This window comes from Tamandua tetradactyla, chromosome 6 (genome assembly GCF_023851605.1).
Source record: "Tamandua tetradactyla isolate mTamTet1 chromosome 6, mTamTet1.pri, whole genome shotgun sequence".
NCBI classification, from domain to species: domain Eukaryota; kingdom Metazoa; phylum Chordata; class Mammalia; order Pilosa; family Myrmecophagidae; genus Tamandua; species Tamandua tetradactyla.
In genome coordinates, this window is record NC_135332.1 from 24262727 (window position 1) to 24287111 (window position 24385).

Sequence of the window (24385 nt, forward strand, 5' to 3'; positions counted from 1 at the left end):
TTGCTGCGTAGTTTGGGAGTGAAAATGAAAGAACATGTTCTTAGGGACTTATTGGCCCAAGTTACTAAACATTGTTATTGGTTTGTGCTGGCCAAACGTAATCAATTGACTCTGAAAGTTTGGAGACAGGTTGGTAAGGCATTGCACAGAGCCCATCAGGCAGGTGATCCTATCAGTGCAGAGGTTTGGGCTGCATATAATTTGGTGGCATTAGCTCTCCTGCCTTTTCAGTCTGACTCGGACTCTCGATCTGAGACACGGTCTGTGGCCGACGGAAGGACCGTCCTCCTCGCAAAAATGAAATTACTCTTCTCGATCTGCCTTTAGCTGAAGCCGAGGATCGTACTAGTCATAGCTCGGAGGAGGAAGCTCCGAATGAAACTGAGGAGGAATGGCCTGCACCACCCGAGCCAGTTGAACCAGATTTTCCTAAACTTTAGCCTGGCTTAAAGCCTCTTAAACAGTCTAAGGAGCCTGCTGGTTCTGATATGTTGCAGCTTTCTACGTTGCTTTCACAATTGCAGTCTCTACTTTTACGTCCTTCTGTTGCTTTCCCTGCTCAGCTTGAGCCGTCTGCGCCACATCCTGACGCTCATTGTGTTTCTCCTTTTCAAACAAACTCCGCGGGAAGTAAGTTTCGTTTTCCCTTGCCTTCGGATTTACGTTAAGTTTTTGTTGGATGCTGATATTTCTTCGAACACTTTTACAGGATCTAATTCTGTTCCTTCACCATTATCTGTTTTTCCCATTCAACGTACGTTACACCCTGCTAATGCTCAGTTTCCTGAAGGCTTTTATCAGGATAATCATCAAAATATTGATTTTCCGGTTTTAAAACTGCTAAAGACTTCTGTGACTAACTGTGGTCCTAATTCTCCCCATGTCCATGGCTTGCTTGGTGCATATGCTAATGATAAGCTTTTAATTCCTCAAAATTGGGAAACATTGGCTGAGACTGTTTTAGATCCAGGACAATATTTGCAATTTAAATCACGGTGGCTAGATGAAGCTGAACGAGTGAGTCGGTTGAATGCAGCTCGCAATCCCCCTGGTGCAATTGACCGGTTCTGGAGGAGCAGCGTCTTTGCGGAATTAATGTCAGTTAGGTGATGATGCTCTAGCCCAAATCCGTGACATCTGTCTGCATGCGTGGCAGAAGTTGCAGGCCTCTGGTCAGGTTGAAAAATCTTTTACAAAAATTTTACAGGGTCCCAGTGAGCCTTATAGTGATTTTCTTGCCCGATTGCATGATGCCATTCGCAAAGTTATAGACAGTACCGAAGCCCAGACTATTTTGTTACTTACCTTAGGCTTTGAGAATGCTAATGCAGACTGCCGGAAAGCCTTGTTACCATTGAAACAAAAGGGAGGGACTATTGAGGATTATACTAGAGTCTGTAGGGATGTGGGGTCTGGCACTTTTAATGCTAATTTATTAGCTGCTGCCATAAGAGGGCGGTCTGTCACCACCATGAAGTGCTATAAATGTGGTAAAATGGGACATTTCAAAAGAGATTGTAGAAAAGGGAAGGGCTCCGCAGCTCCTGTCGCTCCTGCCTTCCCTCCAGGGCTGTGTAGATGCTGCGGAAAAGGGAAGCATTGGACAAATGAGTGTAGATCTAATAAGGACAAGCAAGGGAATATTTTGCCACCAGTGTCATCTTCTCAGTCGGGAAACTGGACTGCGGGCCAAGCTCGGGACCCCAGAAGAAACAACACGAGCACTCCAATACAGCAGTACCCAGTCAGTTCAGGGGCACTACATCAGGAGATGAATTTGACAGGAAATTGAATGTAACTGACTTATTTCATGCCACTAGTTCAAGTGCTGCCTTAGATATACCTACTCGAACGGCCTTTTCCATATATCCAATGGAAGGAGTTAGGAAAATCCCTACTGGAATTTATAGGCCTTTACCTCTACAAACTGTAGGTTTAATCATTGGACGAAGTAGTCTCACTTCTAAGGGTATCTCTGTCCATTTAGGTGTAATCGATGCAGATTACTGTGAGCAAATTTATGTTTTGATGTCTACTACACAACCAATGTCATTTGCTAAAAATCAACGTATTGCTCAATTATTACTCCTCCCTTATATTTCTGGAAAGGCCGCCCCAATAAAATGATCTGGAGGTTTTGGAAGCACTGATAAACAAGTTTTTTGGCATGCTTTAATTAATGATGAGAAGTCACAAATAACATTGAGGTTCAAAAACAATAACTGCATTACAGGGCTGGTCCAAGTGCAGTGGAAGTTACAACTAATTAATTACAGTCAGTTACAGATTACTTTGTTCATTCTCCTACTGGATTGCTATTGTAGGATGAGAATATTATTAAATGGTTATTTTTACCTAACAAACAAGTAAAAAAATTGGAAACTTATTTAAATCAAATAACTCAAATCATTGTCAAAGGGCGTATACGTTCACAACAATTATGTGGCCAATATCCTGAAACCATAGTTGTGCCATTTTCCGCAAAAGAAATCACTCAACACTGGACACTTAATGAACAATGGCAAAATTATCTCTGTGATTATACTGGAAAAATTCATAACATATATCCAAAAAATAAATTATTACAATTCTTAAAGCTAACTCAATGGATATTACCAAAAACTATTTCTCCCCAACCGATTCCTGATGCTGATACTTATTTTACAAATGCCAATAAAACAGGGATGGCTGGTTATTCTAATTTTGTGCATTCCCATGTGGTACAAAGCTTATAATTCAGTTCAAAAAGCAGAATTATTTGCTATTATCCTCTTATTAACTGATATCAATTCTTGTCCCATCAACATTGTTACAGATTCTCAATATACTGCTTATACTGTTCAGATGATCGAGACGGTGACGTTGCCATTTTCTATAAAAAATTAACTATTCTCTTTACTCAACTGCAATATTTAATGTGAAACCGGACTCATTCTGTCTTTATTACTCATATTAGGGCCCATACCAACCTCCCTGGACCGCTGACGGCAGGTAACTCTCATATTGATACTCTTGTAGGATCTGTGCAATCAGCTTCTGAAGAACACACTTTATATCACACCAATGCTTGTTCTCTACGAGCTTCTCACAATCTTTCTTGGACATAAGCCAAACACATCGTTCGTTCATGTGTCACTTGCCAGCAAATTGTACTGCCTTCTCTCCCTGCTGAAGTTAATCTTCGTGGGGATCAGCCCAATGATATTTGGCAAATGGATGTTACCATTGTTCCTGAATTTGGAAAACAAAAATATGTACATCACTGTATTGATACGTATTCTCAGTATTCCTGGGCTACTGCATTAACTTCAGAAAAGGCTGATGCTGCTATTACCCATCTTTTAGAAGCCTTTGCAGTACTCGGTAAACCTCATACTGTCAAAACCAACAATGGCCCTGCATATTTATCTCGGAAGTTCCAAACTTTTTAAGATACATATAATGTCACTCATGTTACCCGAATTCCTTATAATACTGGCCAAGCCATAATTAAAAAACAAAATCGTACTCTAGAAAAAATATTGTTTAAACAAAAAGGGGGAGATATGTTAGACTCTCCTAGGAAAAGATTGCTGAACGCCCTTTTTACATTAAATTTTCTCACAAAAAATACTGATACCTTAACACCTGCACAAAGACACTGGGTAAGAGAAAACCTAAAAATTTACAACAACCAATCTTATATTTTGATGTGCTAACCAATACTTGGACTCCAGCTACCATCATTCGCTGGGGACGAGGCTATGCTTATATTTCCACAGGAACAAAAAGGTTGTGGGTCCCAGATAAACGAGTGAAGCTAACACATGGCTCAGAAGAGAGAGCGAGAGGAACCAATGGTAGATCTTCAGCACAGAATGGCGAAGCTGAGAGTGACTACAAGAGGCACGACATTTCGTTTTCCACTGCCTCAAACAACTAGAGCTTCTCCACCTACTTGGGGACAGCTGAAAAAGCTTACCGAAGAAGGAGAACAGATGGTTAAACGTCAGGGAGTTCCCTTGACGGCTTCATCTTTATTTCTAGCTATGCTTGCTATAGTTTCTGTACAGGGAAATCTTTGCTGTGCTGAAAATTACACTTATTGGTCTTATATTACTAACCCTCCCTTAATGAGAGGAGTTTCCTGGTTTGACATTACTGTAGTAATTTATACAAACGAGACTGGTTAAATGCCAGGCCCTTATGATATTCGAGGGCCTTTTTTTTTTTTAACGTTGTTTATTTTAAAAAATTTTTTATTAATTAAAAAAAATTACAAGAAAGAAACACAAACATTTCCAACACATACACTCAGCAATTCACAATATCATCATATAGTTGCATATTCATCATCATGATCATTTCCCAGAACATTTGCATCAATTCAGAAAAAGAAATAAAAAGACAACAGAAAAATAAAACAAAAACAGAAAAAAAAATTTTACATACCATACCCCTTACCCCTCCCTTTCACTGATCACCAGCATTTCAAACTAAATTTATTTTAACATTTGTTCCCCCTATTATTTATTTTTATTCCATATGTTCTACTCATCTGTTAACAAGGTAGATAAAAGAAGCATCAGACACAAGGTTTTCACAATCACACAGTCACATTATGAAAGTGTAGGAGCCAAGGGTTAAAACAAGACCTGCAGAATTTGTTGGAAGCAGCTGGCCTCAAGATGGCGGCAGTATACTGTAGAGATTGTTATGTAGAGCAGTCTGGGAGGAAGAGAATGTTTACCCCAAATGGTTATGTTAAGTATGAAGAACACTTTAAGATAAGAACTTTGCTCCCTCAGGAAATGCCTGCATATCTATTGACATCCTGTGGTATATAACTAGGATCTGGTTGAGAATAAAGTTGTCTGATGTCTGATGTAGAGTTAAGCTTCAGACCCCCTGAACCCATTTGTGTCTGTCTTTCTTTTCTTCCTTTCTTTCTCTCTTTCTCATCATTCCTTAATATCCTTCGAGCTCTGTTTCAACAGGAAGCAACGTGAAAGCTATATAATTATACAATCATCATCAAGAAACATGGCTACTGGAACACAGCTCTACATTTTCAGGCAGTTCCCTCCAGCCTCTCCATTACATCTTGAATAACAAGGTGATATCTACTAAACGCATAAGAATAACCTCCAGGATAACTTCTCAACTCTGTTTGGAATTTCTCAGCCATTCACACTTTGTCTCATTTCACTCTTCCCCCTTTTGGTCGAAAAGGTTTTCTCAGTCCCTTGATGCTGGGTCTTATCTCATTCTAGAATTTTTCTCAATCCCTTGATGCTGAATCTCAGCTCATTCTGGGATTTCTGTCCCATGTTGACAGGAAGATTCACACCCCTGGGAGTCATGTCCCACGTAGACAGGGGAAGGGTGGTGCGTTTTCTTGCTGTGTTGGCTGGAGAGAGAGGCCACATCTGAGCAACAAAAGACAATAGCCTTGATTCTTGATGACTGAATAACTTAGAGTTTTTAAGGTGTGACCATGTAACTGTGAAAACCTTGTGACTGAAAGTCCCTTTATCCAGTGTGTGGACAGATGAGTAAGAAAAAAAAAGACAAAAAATAATAATAATGGAGCAAGGGGGGTATGGAATGCTTTAGATGTTCTTCACATTATTTTTATTTCTTTTTGGAATAATGCAAATGTTCAAAAATCAGTTGTGATGACAAATGTACAGCAATATGATGATACTGTGGACCACTGATTATTATATGGTTTGTGAATATATAAAATATCTCAATAAAATTGCATTAAAAATGTGAATTAAGAAAATGATTACTATGAAATTCAGAGAAAGAGTTGAATTCAAGCAGGAAGATGTATTAGTTTCCTAATGCTGCTGAAATGCAATATACCAGAAATGGAATGGCTTTTAAAAAGGGAATTTATTAAATTGTAAGTTCACAGTTCTAAGGCTATAAAAATGTCCAAACTAAGGTATCCAGGGAAAGATACCTTGGCTCAAGAATGCTGATGGGTTGGCAACACCTCTTCAGCTGGGAAGGCCCGTGGCTGGCATCTGCTGGGGTCTTTGGCTTCTTGTTTCAAACAGCTTCCCTGGGGGCATTTTCTTTCTTCATCTTCAAACATCTGGGTCTCCCGTTGGCTCTGAGCTTTCTCCAAAATGTTTTGTCTTCTAAAGGACTTCTGTAAATTAATCAAGACCCACCTTGAATGCATGGAGTCATATCACATAATTAAAAGGTCACACCCACAATTGGGCACACTGTATCTCTGTGGAGATAATCTAATCAAAAGTTTCCGCCCTGCATGATTGAATCAGGATTAAAAGAAACAGCTGCCCTCCCCCCAATATTGAATCAGGATTAAAAATGGCTTTTCTGGTACATAATAGCTTCAAACTGGCACAGAAGGGTTATGGTAGTTAAAGGATAAGTGAATTTCACTGGGAGGGGGGACAGAAATGTGCTAGAACATGATGAGATCTTGGTGACTACTAGGTTGTTGTTAATAAATGTGTATGTGTGTGTGTTTTATGCAGTTTTCATTGTTATTTTATGATAAAGCTTTAAATATTAACAACAAAAGAATGTAGGGTAAATTTCTTTAAGTGGATTTGCTAGGTTAAAGAATAGATACATTTAAACATTTTGATAGCTCTTTCCAAGTTGCTTTTTGATGAAGTTTCACCAATTCTCCCTCCTGCCAACTTGTCTTCAAAACCTTTTAGATCTTTGCTAAGATTAAAATCTGTAGCTGGCTTTAATTTGCTTTAAATCATGATTATACGTTGTCTATTTTTTTTGTTTATTTTTATTAATGGTTCATATTTACTTTAGTATGCTCTGTCCATGACTTTTGTCCATTTTGCTATTAATACAAAAGTCCTCAAACTTTAAAAAAAAACCTGAAAATAAAAAGCCATTTTTGTATCATGCTTTCCAGTTTACTAAATTTTTATATATTATCCCATTAAGAAAATTTGAATGTCATATCAACCTTATAAAATAAGTAGGTCTTTTCTTATAGGTGATGAAGCAGGACACAATAAGTGGCAGAGTTGGGACTTGAATTTGTATAGCATATGTCCTCTTATCTACAATTCTGAAAACTGAAAGACTTTTTTTTTTGACATTGATACTTATTTGGTAGCAAAACTTGACCTAAAATGATTTATTTATAGACCTTATTTATCCATTTAATATATTTATTACTCCGTAAATATTAATGTGTTTGATTACACCTGTTGCCTCAGAGTATCAACTGAGAGTGTTACATACCCCCGGGGTATGTTTTGCATTACCTGCTTAAAATCTGAGAAATTCTAAATTCTGAAATATTTGAGGTCTTTAAGCTTTATTGATTTATAAGCGCAGAAAGAAATTTAATTTTAACTTTTAATCCGTTTTAACATTTTAAAGCATTGATTACAGCGTTTAATTCTGTTTACCTCTATAGTGTACAATCCTAGCCACGTGGTTATTGAGTACTTGAAATGAAGCTAGTCCGAATTGAGGTAATGTGCTATAGTGTAAAATACACACCGGGTTTTGAAGATTTTTGTACGGAAAAAAAGTAAAAATATCTCATTTTAATAAATATAAAAAAAGAAAGAAAAATATATATACATTACATGACGCGATAATATTTTGGACAAGTTGTTTTAAATAAGACAGATTATTAAACGTAATTTCACCTGCTTCTTTTACCCAGGATGTCCGAAATTCATCTGTTTCGATAAATTTGTCCTAGCCACACACCATTCTTTACTTTCTTGCTTCTGCGCAGAGACACGCCCATAATAAAGTTTGTCCCACGCCGCTTTCCGTCCGCTCCCAAGCTCCTCTCGTCGACCCTGCGTTCTAGGTGACGAAGCCATGGCGTTCTGGTGCCAGTGGGACAGCTACGCCCGGGAGGTGCGGGCTTCTGAGCGGATGGGGAGGTGCGAGGAAGAGGGTACCGCATGACAGTGCTGTGATAGGCTTCAGTCTAATGTACAGAGGGCTGGGATCGGGGCTTATTTTTTCACCCGTTTTTTTCTAGTTCGTCACCACCGTGGTCTCCTGCCGCCCTGCGGAGCTGCAGACCGAAGGAAGCAACGGCAAGAAGGAAGTGCTGAGCGGTTTCCAAGTGGTTTTGGAAGACACGGTGCTTTTCCCTGAGGGCGGGGGACAGGTACCAGAACCGTCTCTCAGCCCGTCCCCCTTTTAGTGAGCCCCCAGTTCCATTGTATTTGGGCCAAAAATGCTCTCCTGCCCCATTCATTTCCAGCTATACTGAGTACAGTTGGAAATTAATTCAGTTTAGTTTATTTATCCATTTTACAAATATGTATTGCAAATGGTTATCTAGACAAAACATTTGCTAGGTACTAGTCCAGGCTCTAAGGATAAGGAATGTGTGTCAAAGCAGTATTTTTACATACATGGACTATTTATTGGAGAAGACAAAATCCTAAATAGATAAATAATGCGCCACCTAGTGTTAAGTGCTATAAATAAAAATAAAGCTGAGTAAAGGGAAAGAGAATGATGGAATGGGGCATGTTATTTTAGTAGAAACCTAAATAAAGTGTTGCAGGTTAGCCATTACAATTACTTGGTGGTGGTGGTGGTGGTGGTGGTATATTCTAGGCAGCAAGAATAGCAAGTGCAAAGGCCCTGAGGTAGAAATGAGCTTAGCAGGTTTGACACGGACAGAAAAAGGAGTTCGTCCGCAGCGGAGACAGGTGGGTGACTATGGCATGGGAAGAGGCAGAATTATCAGTGTTGTGGTGAGGTAGAGACAGGTACAGTGTGAACGTGGGAGAGGAGAGTAACTCCAAAGTTTGGTATTATGGGAGAGGTAGCATTTGAATTGTATTTTGAAGGATAGTTAGGATGTCAACAATCAAATTGTTGGAGAGTCTTACTTCGAGGGATAATAGCACAAACAAAGGCAGAGAAGCCTGAAAAAGTCTGATGACTTTAATTAATTGCAAATAGTCTGATGTAGTTGGAACTATGGTGTTTGTTGAAGACAGGCTAGAGGTAACTATGGGATGGTAAGTGAGGACCAATTCAGAGGGCCTAGAAGGATTGTTACTAAGGTGCATGGACTTCGTTCAGGAAGCAGTGTGAATTCACGTGATCCATGTGGTTTCTTAGGCAAAAAAGTGATATGAGAGAACATTTTCCAATAGACTTGTTATTGAGAAGATTTTAATTTCATATCAGTGCCATCGTTAGTGCATGATTTTCCTAACGCAAAGATTTTCTCATCTGCTGAAGGAAAATCTATGACTTGATATATCCATAGGTCTTAGTTTAGACATTGTATTTTTCAGATAGCCTTCCCACATTTCCCAAGGCAGGTCTCTTTCCTTTGAACTCCTCTATCACCATGTACTTATTCGTGTGGCATGTTTTAAATCATATTGCAATTGCCTGTTAGCTTATCTGTATTCTTTTCCAGCCTCTTAAGTTCTTTCAGGGAAGAGACCATGTCTAGTTTATATAATATTCTTGGGCTAGCACAATGTCTTATAAGCAGTTGGCACTGGATACATTTTTTAAAGGAATGAGTATTTTGTTAGTCTAATTCTAGTAGCAATGTAGAGTGGGGGGTGGAGAGAGGGAGGAAAATTCAGATAATTTTAGAGGCTCATAAAAGATGATAAGAATTTAAACTATGGCTATGAGGATGAGGGATCTTTGAGGCTTACTGAAGTCTACATTACTGTGGTTATAGTTTTATTTCTGTTTTAATTCTGTTATTTTTGAAGAACAAAATATGTAAGTGTTCAGGTGAAAAGGCCAGAGAAGGACAGTTAGACTCATATTTGGCATTGCCTCCTTCTCCCTTAAGGAGCTTAAATTCTGTCTCTCTGTTTTCCTAGAGGGTTTTTGTATCTAGGAGTTAGAGTGAGCCCTGCCTCCCATCACTGATTACTTGCACTTCTTTCCTCAGCCTGATGACCGAGGAACCATTGATGACGTGTCTGTGCTGAGAGTGACTCGCCAGGGGTCCCAGGCTGATCATTTCACCGAGACACCCCTGGTCCCTGGGAGTCAGGTCCAGGTCCGTGTGGACTGGGAGCGGAGGTTTGATCACATGCAGCAGCATTCGGGTAAGTGGGGCGGGCAGGGCTCATTTACGGAGGAGCATTCGCCATGTATGGGAATGCCGTGATGATTGAGGTTCGGTTTGAGTTCTCTACAGGTGAAACTTTTGGAAGAAACAGGGGTATTCAGAATTCCGGCAGCATATAGCCATGCCAGCCTTCTCCTGATTCCTTAAGCACATCCTGCTTCTTTTTCCTGCCCAGGTTTCTCATCCCCTCTGTCTTCACAGAGTTAATTTCTCTCCTTCTTCTTATCACCAATCAGGATGTTACTTTATCTCTAATACCAAGTCCTGTGCCTTTGCCTGTGGTTGCCACTCAGTAAGTATTTTTTAAATGAATGAATATGGCACATTACTTCAAATCCTGGTTCAGTCTCTGATAAGCCACATTGCCTTAGCACGTTTTTTGGTCTCTGTATGCCTCGGTTTCCTCATCTGTGAGATGGCATTACAGTGCCTCTTGCAGAATTCTTGTGAGTACTTTTCAAGTATCTGAAGTGTATTAACCAGACCTGACAGGTCTCCAGTAAGCCAGTTTCTGTGATTGTATCATTGTGGGAGTATGTGGCTCTCTGGGCTTCTCATTTTTCCTGCTGTCTTTGCTTAGGGCAGCATCTCATCACAGCAGTTGCTGACTATCTATTTGGACTGAAGACAACATCATGGTGAGCAGATGGCAGAAGAACATAGGGCGTGTGTTCCTGACTACCTGCTCCTTTCTCAATAAAGGATCAGAGCGTAGGGGAATAAAAGAAAGGGGAGTGTTTTGAATTTCCCCTGTGGTCCCCTATTCACCTGGAAGATGGGATAGTAGGATGAGAGGAGAGATATCTGCCTGTGCTTAGGAAAGAATGGAATTGGGAGCCCAGAGACCTTAGGGGTGTATGCTGGTTCCTCTACCCACTAGCCACATGACTTTTATCATGGCCCTTAATATCCATGTGAACCTCCGTTTCCTCGCCTGTAAAATCAGAATGATAAACCCTGTCTTGCAGGATTTATGTGAGAATTAAATAAAATCATTTATAGAAATATGCTTTGTAAACTGTGGGACCGTTCATATGTTATTATTGTCATCATCGTCAACATCTGTGACCATTCTCCTTCACCTGGCAGGGAATTAGGGCGACTCCGTAGTGTGATTGAGCTTGACAGTCCCTCTATAACCGCAGAGCAAGTAGCTACCATTGAGCAAAATGTCAATGAAAAAATCAGAAATCGTCTGCCTGTGAACGTGCGAGAGCTGAGCCTGGATGATCCCGAGGTGGAGCAGGTGAGGAGAGAGCCAGTGGGGTGGCTTCTGCCAGGTAGCCCTCTGAAGGTTCTTGCTCAAAATTCATTCAGCCCTTCTCCCTCCCCTCTGTCCCAGGTGAGGGGCCGAGGTTTGCCAGATGATCATGCTGGGCCCATTCGAGTTGTTACCATCGAGGGCGTTGATTCCAACATGTGCTGTGGAACCCACGTGAACAATCTCAGTGACCTCCAGGTAGGTGAGGATGAGCTTTTGAGTGATTGAGAGAGAGAATATCAGGAGTGGAGGATCACACAGGGCTGAGGTGGCAGAGGAGGACAATTCTGGAATTTTAAGAGAAATCATTTCTTCATTGCTTCAGAGCTGGGGTGGAGGTGCAGGTTTCTTCTGCCTTTGAGTTCCAGGAGCCACTGTGGTTTACTCATTTGCTTGTGTGTATGTTACTCCCTTGCCTCATGCAGGTCATTAAGATTCTCGGCACTGAGAAGGGAAAGAAGAACAAAACTAACCTAATATTTCTGGCTGGGAACCGGGTGCTGAAGTGGATGGAGAGAAGTCATGGGACTGAAAAAGCACTGACCACTCTGCTTAAGTATGCCCCCTTCTTGCTAATCTTTCTTCTGCTTCTCAGATCCTTGACACCCTGGGGCTTAGTTTTCCTACCCTATAGTGGAGAGAATAATCTCTTACCTCTTGGGGTAAGATGCAATCATAAATGATAAAGTGCTTTGACTAGTAAATCAGACCCCCCATAAAATAGATTTATTCCCTTATAACCTCTCCCCCAATTACCTTATGGGCCTCCTCTTCATGTCCTCTGGTCCCCATCTGGAGAGTCACCCTTTCAAGAAGGGCATTATCGATTTACTCTCTATACCAAAAGCGCTCATGAAGCCGAGCAAGTCTCCACTGACCTTTCTGTCATAGGTGTGGAGTGGAGGATCATGTGGAAGCAGTGAAAAAGCTTCAAAACTCGACCAAGCTCCTGCAGAAGGTGATATAGCCCATGGTTTGGAGAGGGCAAGGGCTTTGCCTAGCCTAGGTTCCGCAGACTTGGCCCCTTTGCCTGACCGTATGTGTACTTTGTCCAGTGGAGGAGTGAGAGGAGGGAAGGTACTGCTGCCTTCTTGTCATCCTTTACACCTATCTACTGTGCTGCTACCTCCATTTCAGAACAACCTGAATCTTCTCCGAGACCTTGCTGTGCATACTGCCCACAGCCTTAGGAGCAGCCCAGACTGGGGAGGTGTGGTCGTATTACACAGGTGAGAGATTTGGGGCTGGAGGAAAGGCAGGAGAGCAGTTTCAGGATTGGCGCTCAGCATCTCTGCGTGTACACCAGCTAGTAGAAGGGGATTGCTCACTGATATTTTCAAGGCAGAGTAGACCCTAAAAAATGTGTTGCATACCAGATTTCCTGGGTTTAACACTTACCTTTTAACTGTAACTCTCTGCACAGTAACTCCCTGTTTCAGTTTGTTAAAGCTGCCAGAATGCAATATACCAGAAATGGAATGTTTTTTAAGAAGGGGAATTATTACGGTACAAGTTTATATTTATAAGGCATCCAAGGGAAGATACCTTGATTCAAGAAAGGCCATGAGCCAGAACACCTCTTTCAGTTGGGAAGGCACATGCCTGGGCCAGCTGGTCCTTTGACTTCTGGTTTCAAACAGTTTTCCCTGGGGGTGTTTTCTTTCTATCTGTCCAAATATCTGGGTCTCCTATTGACTCTGAGCTCTTTCGAAAATGCTTCTCCTTTTAAGGACTCCAGTAAACTAATCAAGACACAACTTATATGCGCAGAGTCACATCTGCATCTAATCAAAATGTCACACCCACAACTGGACATCTCCATGGTAGTAATCCAATCAAACTTTCCACACCCCCCCAATATTGAATCAGGATTAAAAGAAACATGGCTGCCCCCACAGGACTGGATCAGGAAAAAGGGACATGGCTTTTCTGGGGTACATAACAGCTTCAAACCAGCACACACCCTAACTTTCATTACATCTTCCCTCACCTTCTAGTAGATCTCTACATACCCTGGAGAATCTTATTTAAGGGAGACAGAGACAGACACAGCTTGTTTGTCAGCTGTTGAAGATTATCTTGCTTGCTGGCCCTCCTCAGCCAGCACTGTTTCTTTGCTAAGAGGGCCTGGGGCTTTGTGAGCACAAAAGATAGCAGTGAGGCCCATTTCATATGGAGAAGCCGGGCTTCCTGCAGTTTTACAGTTCTCCAATCTGGATCTCATCTCTGTCCTTTGTTGTAGGAAGGAGGGTGATTCCGAGTTCATGAATATCATTGCCAATGAGATTGGGTCAGAGGTAAGAATGGGTGTAAGAAACTTTGCCCAACCTGGATGGTAATCTAAGGAGGTAATGAGGGGCATTAGTTTAGTTGAAATCTGTCCACATGACACTTGAACAGTAGGGTATAGAAATTTGTTCAGTACTGTTTTATTAGTACTGAGGCATGCTCTGTTTCAGGTGTTGACCTGGGTCTATGATGTTGACCTCTCTGGGGCTGTGACATTTGCTAGTTTTTAAGCTCCTTCTCTCAGAGCTGGAGCTCTTCAGCAGATTAGTGTGTGTCCAGGGCCTTATTTTAGAAATAAAATGAGTTTGGCAAGGCTCTTTGAAAACCATCCCATCCATTTTCCTCTGCTCGTGACCTCAACTGCTCTCCCTCCTCCTGGCAATCAAAAACTTAGAGATTTCCAGGTCTCTCTATTTTGCATTTACCCCAGAAAAATTCTTTGGAATACCTACTCTGCGTCAAGCATTGTGTTACATCTCTCTGTAGTTCTTCTGGGTAGAAAGTACTGATTCTCAAGGAGCTCATTTTCTGGTCTGGCAGACAAGCGGGTATATTGACATTTATTAATTAAGATGTTAAATGCTCTGTTGCATATAGGCCCAAAGAGCTGTATGGGAGGAGAGGTTTAGGAGCACATTACCTGAAAATGAGGGGAGGCTTTAGGGCTGGGGCCCATTGAACTTGTTTTGAAGTCTGCTGAGAGGCCCTCAGACAGACAAGGGAGGAAAGGTGGCCAGACAGAGGAGGCAGCAGAGGCAGAGGTGCAGAACATGGAAAAACATGCTGGTTTGGGGAATGTCAGGCAAAAGGGACATGGTGGCATGGTGGCCAACTTGGAAAGGTTGGTGAGAGTCATATCATGAAAGGCATTTTATGCTTGGCTATGGCCAGCGGCCTCCCATCTCCTTTTTAGTTTTTACTCTAAGTTTGTATAGTTGATCTCAACATGTCTTGGCCTTGGTAGACCAGAGTGAAGGGGCTGTATCATCATTTACTAGGACATCATCCTGTGGCTTGGGAGGAAAACTCATCTAGGGACTGAGGAGAGTACAGAGGTTGGGAGGGTGGTGACCCCACACCCTTACATATCACGGTTCATTCCTCTGTTTTATCTTCTAGGAGACCCTTCTGTTCTTAACCGTGGGTGATGAAAAAGGTGCTGGGCTCTTCTTACTGGCAGGGCCAGCGGAGGCTGTGGAGACCTTGGGGCCCAGGTAATCTTACGTGGACTTTCTTGCATGGGTGGAGAACCTATAAAACCTAGCCTGGTATCACTAAGATAACCCTTTTCTGATTAGAGGGTCATCATATCTGTGATCTCATTTGATTTGCGTCACAGGTGAACATTTTTACCATCATCATCCCTAGTTTTACAGTTGGAGTACAGTCCTGTTCTGTGTCTGAGGTCTTAAAGTGGTAAAACTGAGACTCTTTTGATTCCAAATCTCATGTGCTTTCTTTTTCATTTTTCCCTGTTATAAATTTTATTACATAAGCATGTGAATACTAGTGCTGGGTTATCAGTAGTCAGATAAGGTAGGTGCTTAAGATACCAACAAGGCAGAAACACAGAAAAATATTTGGGAGAGAAAATTAGGATTTTGAGACTAGAGCAAAAAAGGCATTGTAGTTGTTATGGAAAAATTAGAACCTTGTTGGACTTCCTTATCCTTAAATTACTGTTTAGAATTTTCTCATTATAAGTTAGGTGTGGGGAGATAGTGCCCTGTAATCTTCATGTCATTTAGAGTTTCCTAATTGGCTTTGATGAATACATGTTCATTATAAAACATTGAAGTAAAACATAAGTATTAAAGCAAAGGCTCCAGACAGGCAGCCAGATGTAGCTATAGTCTAGTTTGGCCTGCTCACTGTTTTAAATTTTCAAAATTACTTGCCACATTTTAAAATTAGGAGATTCTTATATAAAGGCAGAGTGTTTTAGCTTTTCTTTAAAAAAAAGGACCCTCTGTCAACACTGACGCCGTTTAGGTGGGCCAGTCCCCTCCTGTTTGCCGTGGTCCCCATGTTTCTTCAACATCCAGCTTGCTTCACTGCCACTCCCCATAGCATTTGTGTTTGCACTCCTGACCCCCTGTGGACCCCCACTCCCTCCCTAGAAAACACCCCTGTGGATACTTGGTATCCTCCCTATTATTTTTTTCTATACATTGATGTAATCTCTTTAAAAAAGGAAAACATAAATGGGATTGAACCACACATATTGTCCTACAACTTAAATCTCTCTTAATATATTTCAGAAACTTTTTCCATGTTAGTCATGCCTCAATACTTATAATAACCGCATAATAACTGTTATATTTCATACCATAGATTGCCATGATTTATCCAGTCTTCCACTTACAGACACCTATATTGTTTCTAATCATTCACGCTTAGAATGAGCATTGCACATATCTGATTGTGTAGATGCATGTGTTGTTTTTTTTTAATTTTAATTTTTATCATGGTAATTGTACAGTGGAACATTTTCCATGTTAATTACTTTCAAGTATACAATTCAGCGGTGTCACTTAAATTCACAATGTTGTGTTACCATCACCACCATCCCCTACCAAAATTTTCCATCACATCAAACAAATTCTGCACCCATTAAGCCTTAACTCCCATTCCCCACCCCTACCCCACGTACCCTGTAAACTTCTTGCCCTTGGTTTTTCTATGACTTTTCCCTTGGGGATATCCTCCCTGATTATGTCTCTGCTCCCCAGGGTTGCTGAGATCCTAGAAGGCAAAGGAGCGGGGAAAAAAGGCCGCTTTCAAGGCAAAGCCACCAAGATGAGCCGGCGAGCAGAGGTGCGGGCATTTCTTCAGGAGTATATCAGCACACAGAGTGCTGAGGAGTGAGGACCCAGGGTGCCCTCCCTGGTGCTCCTGCCACTAAGAATGGGCCATCTGTCACCACAGAAGGAGTCTTGTACAATAAAATAATTTAACTCAAAATGATTGTGGTCCCACATGTATTTACTGAACAGTTTGTTCAGTATATTCCATTGTGTTTATGTAATTAGTGTCTGTTTGTACCAACTTAAACCCAGCCGAAACCTTTTCTAATGTAGAAATACAGTTGCTTAAGGATTGTGTATGTCACATTGGAGATTTGACTGAGGGCTTAGACTCATTCAAATTTCCTTGGTTTCTTCTTCTTTTTTTCTTTCTTTTCCAAGTCTTGTGCTTCATAACTACAGAGCACCAGTGAGTTTGCAAATCAGTCCAGAAACCAAAAATATGTAGTAGAAAGATGCTCCATAATCTGTTATTGAGGGAATAAAAGGATGGAAAAAAGATGAACTTATGCAAGATTGTTCCAAAGAAAGCTGGTGTCACAACACTAATAATCAGACAAATTAGACTTCAAGGCAATAAAAGCTATTTAAAAACTACATGTAATGATAAAAGGGCCTATCCACAGGAAAATTAAGTAATTCTAAATTTGTACGTATTTAATAGCCTCAAAGTATACAAAGCAGACATTGACAAATCTAAAGGAAGAAATAAATGAATGTGCAATCAAAAGAAGATTTAAACTCATCTTTTCAGTAACTGATAGAAGAAGTAGGCTTTGGAGTTCCACAGACCTGGGTAGAAATCCTAACTTTGTGCATATACAGGAAGTAAAACTATATGAAGAAGCCAGTGATTACTTGTAAAAGTCAGGACAGCATTTACCTCTAGGGGGAGGGAGTGAGACAGGATGGAGAAGGGACCCAAGGTGGGGGTGGGGAGGATGGGTTTCTGACATGCTGGTGGTGGTCTTGCTTTAATTTTTTATTACAGTGTACTTTTATGTTTTATATCATGTGATTATATCTCACAATTTGAGACTTGATAAAATAAAATTCTGGTTCGTCAGCTGTGTCCCCTTGGGAAAGTTATCTTGCCTTTTCACAATTGTTTCCTCTTCTGTAAAATGGCAATAAGAACAACCTAGTTCACTGGCTTGTTTCATATTCAATGTGAAGTAACGTTATATTGTAAGTGCTTAAGAGAGCCACTTTTGCCTGAGGTGACCCAAGATCAAGTGATTTTTGATTATCTTAATGTTTGGTTCCTCTTAACCTGCAAATAGAGAGTTGATTTTAAATGTAAGAGTAGCTACCCCCTTCCTCACCTGAAGTTAGACTGTATCCATGGGTGGGGCTGCTATGGACAGCTGCAGGCACCCCAAGCTGCTCTCCTAAGTTATTATGGAGATACATTTGAGCCCGATGGAGATGGCTTCTGAACCCAGCAGCTACAGGTAAAGAGCTTCAATTTAGATGTTTGTCTCCTTGTTCAATACAAGGACTTTTATCCAAGTAAAAATCCCAAATGAGAGGATATTCCTCTGCTGCTCTTGGTAAAGAAACTGAGGCAGGTGGAGCTCATGGCTGCATAGAGATTTGTTGGAAGGAGATTAGTGATCGCATAATGAAGTGGCTTCAAAACTTGTTTTCAATTTAAAGTAAGGGAAAGTTTGTGAAGTCTTATATGGAAGCCCAATATAGAAACAGAGGAAGGCTCTGCTAATCTGGTTGGCCCTGAGACACCTCCATGAAGCCATAGGGCACTGTTTGAAACCCATTGTTTTAGTGTAACAGCCTTATTTTATAAACTAGAAGGATCAGGGAAGTTAGGTGCCATTGGGTACATAATTAGTAATACGCCATACTGCAATAAATTCTTTTTTTGGGGGGGGGGTGTATGTGCATGGCAGGCGAGCATTTTGCCACTGTATCACCATGCACCCCAGCAGTACGTTCTTACGGTAGTTACATAAAAAGGCTAGCTTCAAATTTAACAATTTGAATAAAAATATAGTTTGCAGAACTAGGAAATGTAGGTGTGATGTTCCATTTAGTTTTTAAAAGAGGAAGCGTTTATTCACAAGTTATCTCATCACAAGTTCCATTAATTTTAGAAACTGCCTGTACTAATTCCCAATTTTCCAAATAGATTTCAGATCATACCTGGACTATCCTAAATATCACAGAATGATAAAATAGAACTCTAGACCTGGAAGGAACCTTAGAAATGGACAGCTTCCTCCGGCAAACAAAGAGATAAACTCTTAAGCAACTTGCCCAAAGGTATGCCATAGAAATCTTGTCCCTAGAACTTTGGTGCAGTCTCTTACTACTGCAACTCATTATCTCAAAAACTCAAGGTTTCATAACCCAGTAACCTCATACCTTTCTTACAAATAATGGACGAATTCTGATTACCTGTAAGCAATTAAAACAGCCAAGCCAGTGATAGGTCCAATTTCCACATTGTTGTGTACAGGGCTAGACATTTAGTTCCTTATTAGGGGAATAAGCTCTCTGTTGGTGTTGGCAAAAAGCATTCATCTTCATAATTAAACCTTTTAAACTGAATGGACCTAACACTCAGTTCCAGTCCCAACTTTAGCCAGAACACTGATGATCGTAGATGAAATAATGGCCGGAATGAAATAATAGGAGAGACATATAAAAGAACCTGACATTTAGGGAAGAATCTCTATGGCTGCAATTGTATGGCTACAAACTGTTTCCATATTCTTCCAATGCTGAAAAGTACATCACTAAACCAGTTTATGGCAGTGAACATGGCTTAATGGGGAGAGCTGAAGTCCAGTAGACCATGCCTGTGGGTCGATATGGTTCTGGTGTGAAATCATTGTTTTCCCATGGCAGGGTCCCCTAAGGAGAGAATGACAGGGTCCAATTAGTCTTCTCCAAAAGCTAAAGAGGTGAAACAGTTGGTCTGGTAAGACTGAAAGCCACAAGGCAGCCTTCTTGTTAAGAACAGAAGTCTGGAGTCTGAGGACACCCACTGGAGCCAGGAGAGGGGATTAGTGAGACAGCTGAGCTGTGAAGAGGTGGCCAGGGGAAGGGGAATTTCAGTTTGAGTTTTTGGAGTGAAATTTTCTTGCCTAGAGGTAAGGGAAGCATCGTAGAAAAACTTTTTTATATCTTCCTCCTGCCCTGCCCTCAGACCATCTAATTTCCCTCTTCAGAGACAACCACTGATACCAGTTTCTTATGTATCTTTTTGACAGTACTTTTTTTACAGATGTATGTAAATCTTCCCCCTTTTGAAACATAAATAGCAGCATAATATATACTCCTCTTCATTTTGCTTTTCTCACTTAAATGAGTACCATGTTTTGTACAAAACCATAGTTTAAAAATGATGTTGCATGCACTCCCCCCCACCCCAAAACAAACAAGCAAGCAAACAATAACTCAACAAATGGTGTTGCAGTAGCAGGATACTCACATGGAAAAAGAATGAAATGTGACCCCGCTGTACAGCATACAAAAAAAAAATGCTGTACAAGAATGTTCAATAAGGCTTATTTTAAAAGTTCCTAGATTGTAAGCTTTTACAGCAATCACATCTGTTCCTGAGTTTTAACCGTTATTTCTAAATTCTGAGATACTGTGCTCTTTGTGTGGAATCTGGTAGCTCCTTAGAACTTTGGGTATCTGTGTGACCCTGTGACTCAGAGTTAGAGTTCTACAGTGTTCTAGTCTGCTAGCTACCAGAATGCAATATACCAAAAATGGAATGGCTTTTTAAAGGGGAATTTAATAAATTGCAAGTTAACGGGTTTTAGACCGTGGAAATGTCCCAATTAAAACAAGTCTATAGAAATGTCCAATCTAAGGCATCCGGGGAAGGATACCTTGGTTCAAGAAGGCCGATGAAGTTCAGGGTTTCTCTCAAGTGAGAAGGTACATGGCGAACACAGTCAGAGCTTCTCTCTCATCTGGAGAGGCACGTGGCAAACAGTGTCATCTGCTAGGTTTCTCTCCTGGCTTCCTGTTTCATGAAGCTCCCTGGGAGGCATTTTCCTTCTTCATCTCCGAAGGTCACTGGCTGGTGGACTCTTTGCTTTTCATGTCTGTGTCATTCTGCTCTGCTCTCTCTGAATCTCCTCCTTTCTCTAAAATGTTTCCTCCTCTATAGGATTCCAGTAAACTAATCAAGACCCACACAGACATGTCTCTAATCAAGTTTAATTCCCACACCGATTGAGTCACATCTCCACGGAGATAACCCAATCAAGGTTCCAACCTATAATACTGAATAGGGATTAAGAGAAACGGTTGCTCCCACAAGATTGTTTAGGATTAAATCATGGCTTTTCTAGGGTACATAAATCCTTTCATACCAGCACATGCAGCTAAGTCGGCATTACTCCATTCAGTAACTGTTAAAGAAGCTTAAAAAGAGATTAGACTTCAATTAGAGATATGAATGAAACAGATTTGGTTAGGACTAAGGTAAATCAGAATACAGCGTAATGGATGATATTGATTGTAATTTAAAACTTCAAACTTCTGCATGAGACCAAAGGAAGAGATATTTATTTGGTACAAAATTTATATTTTTTGTAGCATACTATCTAATTTAAGCTGTATGGTCAGTTTATTTAAACAACATAATTACATAGGGAATGATCTTGTTATTCTGTACAGGTTAATGCAATATCCTGATACATCTCAGAGTATTTTGGGCAGAAAATAAAGTATTTATAAAGGCCCCTTGAGGGACTGGGGAAAAATGTAGAAGTAGTAAACTTCCCCACCTCGGGAATTCCTGATAGTCTTGGAAGCATTAGGGACTCCCAATTTACTAAGTCAAGCCCTTGAATTTGGGAGATCGCCCCTATGAAACTTATTCCTGCAAAGAAGAAGCTAAGCCTAAGAGTCACCCCCAGAGAACCTATTTTGTTGTTCTGATGTGGTCTGTTGCTCAGCCAATCTGCAAATAAACTCACTACCTTACCCTTTACTTGGGACATGACTCCTAGGGGTGTAAATCTCCCTGGCAATATAGGATATGACTCCCAGGGATGAACCTGGCCCTGGCATCGTGTGATTGAGAGTGACTTCTTGATCAAAAGGGGGGGAAGAAATGAAAAAAAACAAAGTTTCAGTGGCTGAGAGATTTCAAATAGAGTTGAGAGGTTATCCTAGAGTTTTTTCTCATGCATTACATAGATATTCCTTTTTTGTTTTTAGCGTATTCTTTTTTGGTCGAGAAGTGTTTCTTAGAATATTTGCATCAATTCAGAAAAAGAAGTAAAAAGACAACAGAAAAAAATTCGTATATACCATACCCCTTACCCTTCCCTTTCATTGATCACTAGTATTTCAATCTACTGAATTGATTTTAACATTTGTTCCCCTTATTATTTATTTTTATTCCATATGTTTAACTTGTATGTTGATAAGGTAGATAAAAGGAGCATCAGACAAAAGGTTTTCACAATCACACAGTCACATTGTGAAAGCTATATAATTATACAATCATCATCAAGAAACATGGCTACCGGAACACAGCTCTACATTTTCAGGCAATTCCCTCCAGCCTCTCCATTATATCTTGGATAAGAAGGTGATATCTACTTAATGCGTAAGAATAACTTCCAGGATAACCTCTCAACTCTGTTTGGAATCTGTCAGCCATTGACACTTTATTTGTCTCATTTCACTCTTCCCCCTTTTGGTCGAGAAGTGTTTCTCAATCCCTTGATGCTGAGTCCCAGCTCATTCTAAGATTTCTGTCCCACGTTGCCAGGAAGGTCCACACCCCTGGGATTCATGTCCCAGGTAGACAGGGGGAGGGCATTGACTTCACTTGTTGTGTTGACTGGAGAGAGAGGCCACATCTGAGCAACAAAAAAGGTACTCTTGGGGGTGACTCTTTTTTTTTATTTTTTAAATTAATTTTTAAATTAAAAAATATGACAAGAAACACAAACATTCTCAACATATGATCATTGCGTTCTACATATATAATCAGTAATTCACAATATCATCACATAGTTGCATATTCATCATCACGATCATTTCTTAGAACATTTGCATCAATTCAGAAAAAGAAATAAAAAGATAACAGAAAAAGAAATAAAATGAAAACAGAAAAAAAGAATTATACGTACCATACCCCTTACCCCTCCCTTTCATTGATCACTAGCATCTCAAACTAAATTTATTTTAACATTTGTTCCCCCTATTATTTATTTTTATTCCATATGTTCTACTCATCTGTTGACAAGGTAGATAAAAGGAGCATCAGATACAAGGTTTTCACAATCACACAGTCACATTGTGAAAGCTATATCATTATACAATCATCATCAAGAAACATGGCTACCGGAACACAGCTCTACATTTTCAGGCAGTTCCCTTCAGCCTCTCCATTACATCTTCAATAACAAGGTGATATGTATGTAATGCGTAAGAATAACCTCCAGGATAACCTCTCAACTGTGTTTGGCATCTCTCAGCCATTGACACTTTGTCTCATTTTACTGTTCCCCGTTTTGGTCGAGAAGGTTTTCTCAATCCCTTGATGCTGAGCCTCAGCTCATTCTAGTATTTCTGTCCCACATTGCCAGGAAGGTCCACACCCCTGGGAGTCATGTCCCACGTAGACAGGGGGAGGGTGGTGAGTTTGCTTGTTGTGTTGGCTGGAGAGAGAGGCCACATCTGAGTAACAAAAGAGGTTCTCTAGGGGTGTGGACCTTTTGGGGACACCCCAAAAGAGGGGGTGACTCTTAGGCCTAATTTTAAGTAGGCTTGACCTATCTTTGTGGGGTTAAGTTTCATGTGAACAAACCCCAAGACTGGGGGCTCAGCCTATAGCTTTGGTTGTCCACACTGCTTGTGAGAATATCAAGAATTCAACTTGGGGAGGTTGAATTTTCCCCTCTTCTCACCATTCCCTGAAGGGGACTTTGCAAATACTTTTTTATTCACTGATCAAATCACTCTGGGTTTATCGGGGCATCACTCTGGACAAACCAACAAAATCTTATGTCCTGCTCAAGGTACTTATGGTGTTTAATTAAGCTATCTATATAAGTTATATTAGGAAATGCACTAGTCAAAATATAAATTTTGTACCAAATAAACATTTTTTGCTTTAGTCTCACACATACGTTGAAATTTTAAAATATTAATTACCATCTATTTTCAGCACCCTGCAGTAATGACATTCCTTTGTTCTTCCTCATGCAAAAACATTTTTAAAATTTGTACATTTAGTCACTATCATTATACACTCTAGGCATTTCTAGATTATACCATCTCAATCTTTATCATCTATCTTTCTTTCTGATTTCATTTGTGCCTCCAGCCCTCCTCCCTCTATCATTCTCACATTCAGCTTCATTCAGTATTTTAACATAATTGTATTACAGTTAGGTAGTATTGTGCTGTCCATTTTTGATTTTTTATATTCAGTCCTATTGCACAATCTGTATCCCTTCAGCTCCAATTACCCAACATCTTACCCTATTAGAACAGCTTTTTAAAAGAATTTAATGTTACAACTTTATAGTTCTAAGCCTATAAAATTGTCCAAACTAGGGCATCCAGGGATAGAAACCTTAGTTCAAGGAAGGCCAATGTGTCAGGAACACCTCTGTCAGCTGGATAGTCACGTGGCTGGCATCAGCTGGTCCCTGCTCCTGGACTCCATTGCCTTCAGCCTCTGTTCCTGTAGGGATTCCTCACTTCGCTTCTCCAGGGCTGGCTTTCATCTCTTGACTTCCCTTAATTCTGTCCAGGTTCTGGCTTGCTAAATATCTCATGGCAATGCCTGTTGGGCTCCAGGCATCTCCAAACATCCTTGTCTCTGTTCTCCAAGTGACAGCATCTGTGTCAACTCTGCTCTGGAGTTTCTGTTGGCTCTTTCATTTCTGAGGCTTCTCCAAAACATTTCCCCTTTTAAAGACTCTGGTAAAT

General features: G+C 40.5%; 1 protein-coding gene and 2 long non-coding RNA genes across 3 annotated transcripts; 1 reads left to right on the forward strand and 2 right to left on the reverse strand.

The window, feature by feature from the left end:
- Positions 1–1928: 1928 nt before the first annotated feature.
- On the reverse strand, positions 1929–7823 carry LOC143687361 (uncharacterized). Its single transcript, XR_013177510.1, has 3 exons — positions 7653–7823; positions 5951–6142; positions 1929–3231 (listed from the first exon to the last, which is right to left on the reverse strand). It is a non-coding gene; the product is annotated as an uncharacterized LOC143687361 (long non-coding RNA).
- On the forward strand, positions 7738–16601 carry AARSD1 (alanyl-tRNA synthetase domain containing 1). The gene is made up of 12 exons (XM_077164276.1): positions 7738–7872; positions 8000–8131; positions 9905–10064; positions 10668–10725; positions 11177–11333; positions 11430–11546; positions 11774–11904; positions 12240–12306; positions 12486–12577; positions 13591–13645; positions 14757–14851; positions 16370–16601. The coding sequence occupies exons 1-12, from the start codon at positions 7834–7836 to the stop codon at positions 16503–16505; spliced, it is 1239 nt and encodes a 412-aa protein (XP_077020391.1). The 5' UTR covers positions 7738–7833; the 3' UTR covers positions 16506–16601.
- Positions 16569–20065, reverse strand: LOC143687362 (uncharacterized). The gene is made up of 3 exons (XR_013177511.1): positions 19902–20065; positions 17770–18028; positions 16569–16911 (listed from the first exon to the last, which is right to left on the reverse strand). It is a non-coding gene; the product is annotated as an uncharacterized LOC143687362 (long non-coding RNA).
- Positions 20066–24385: the final 4320 nt, after the last annotated feature.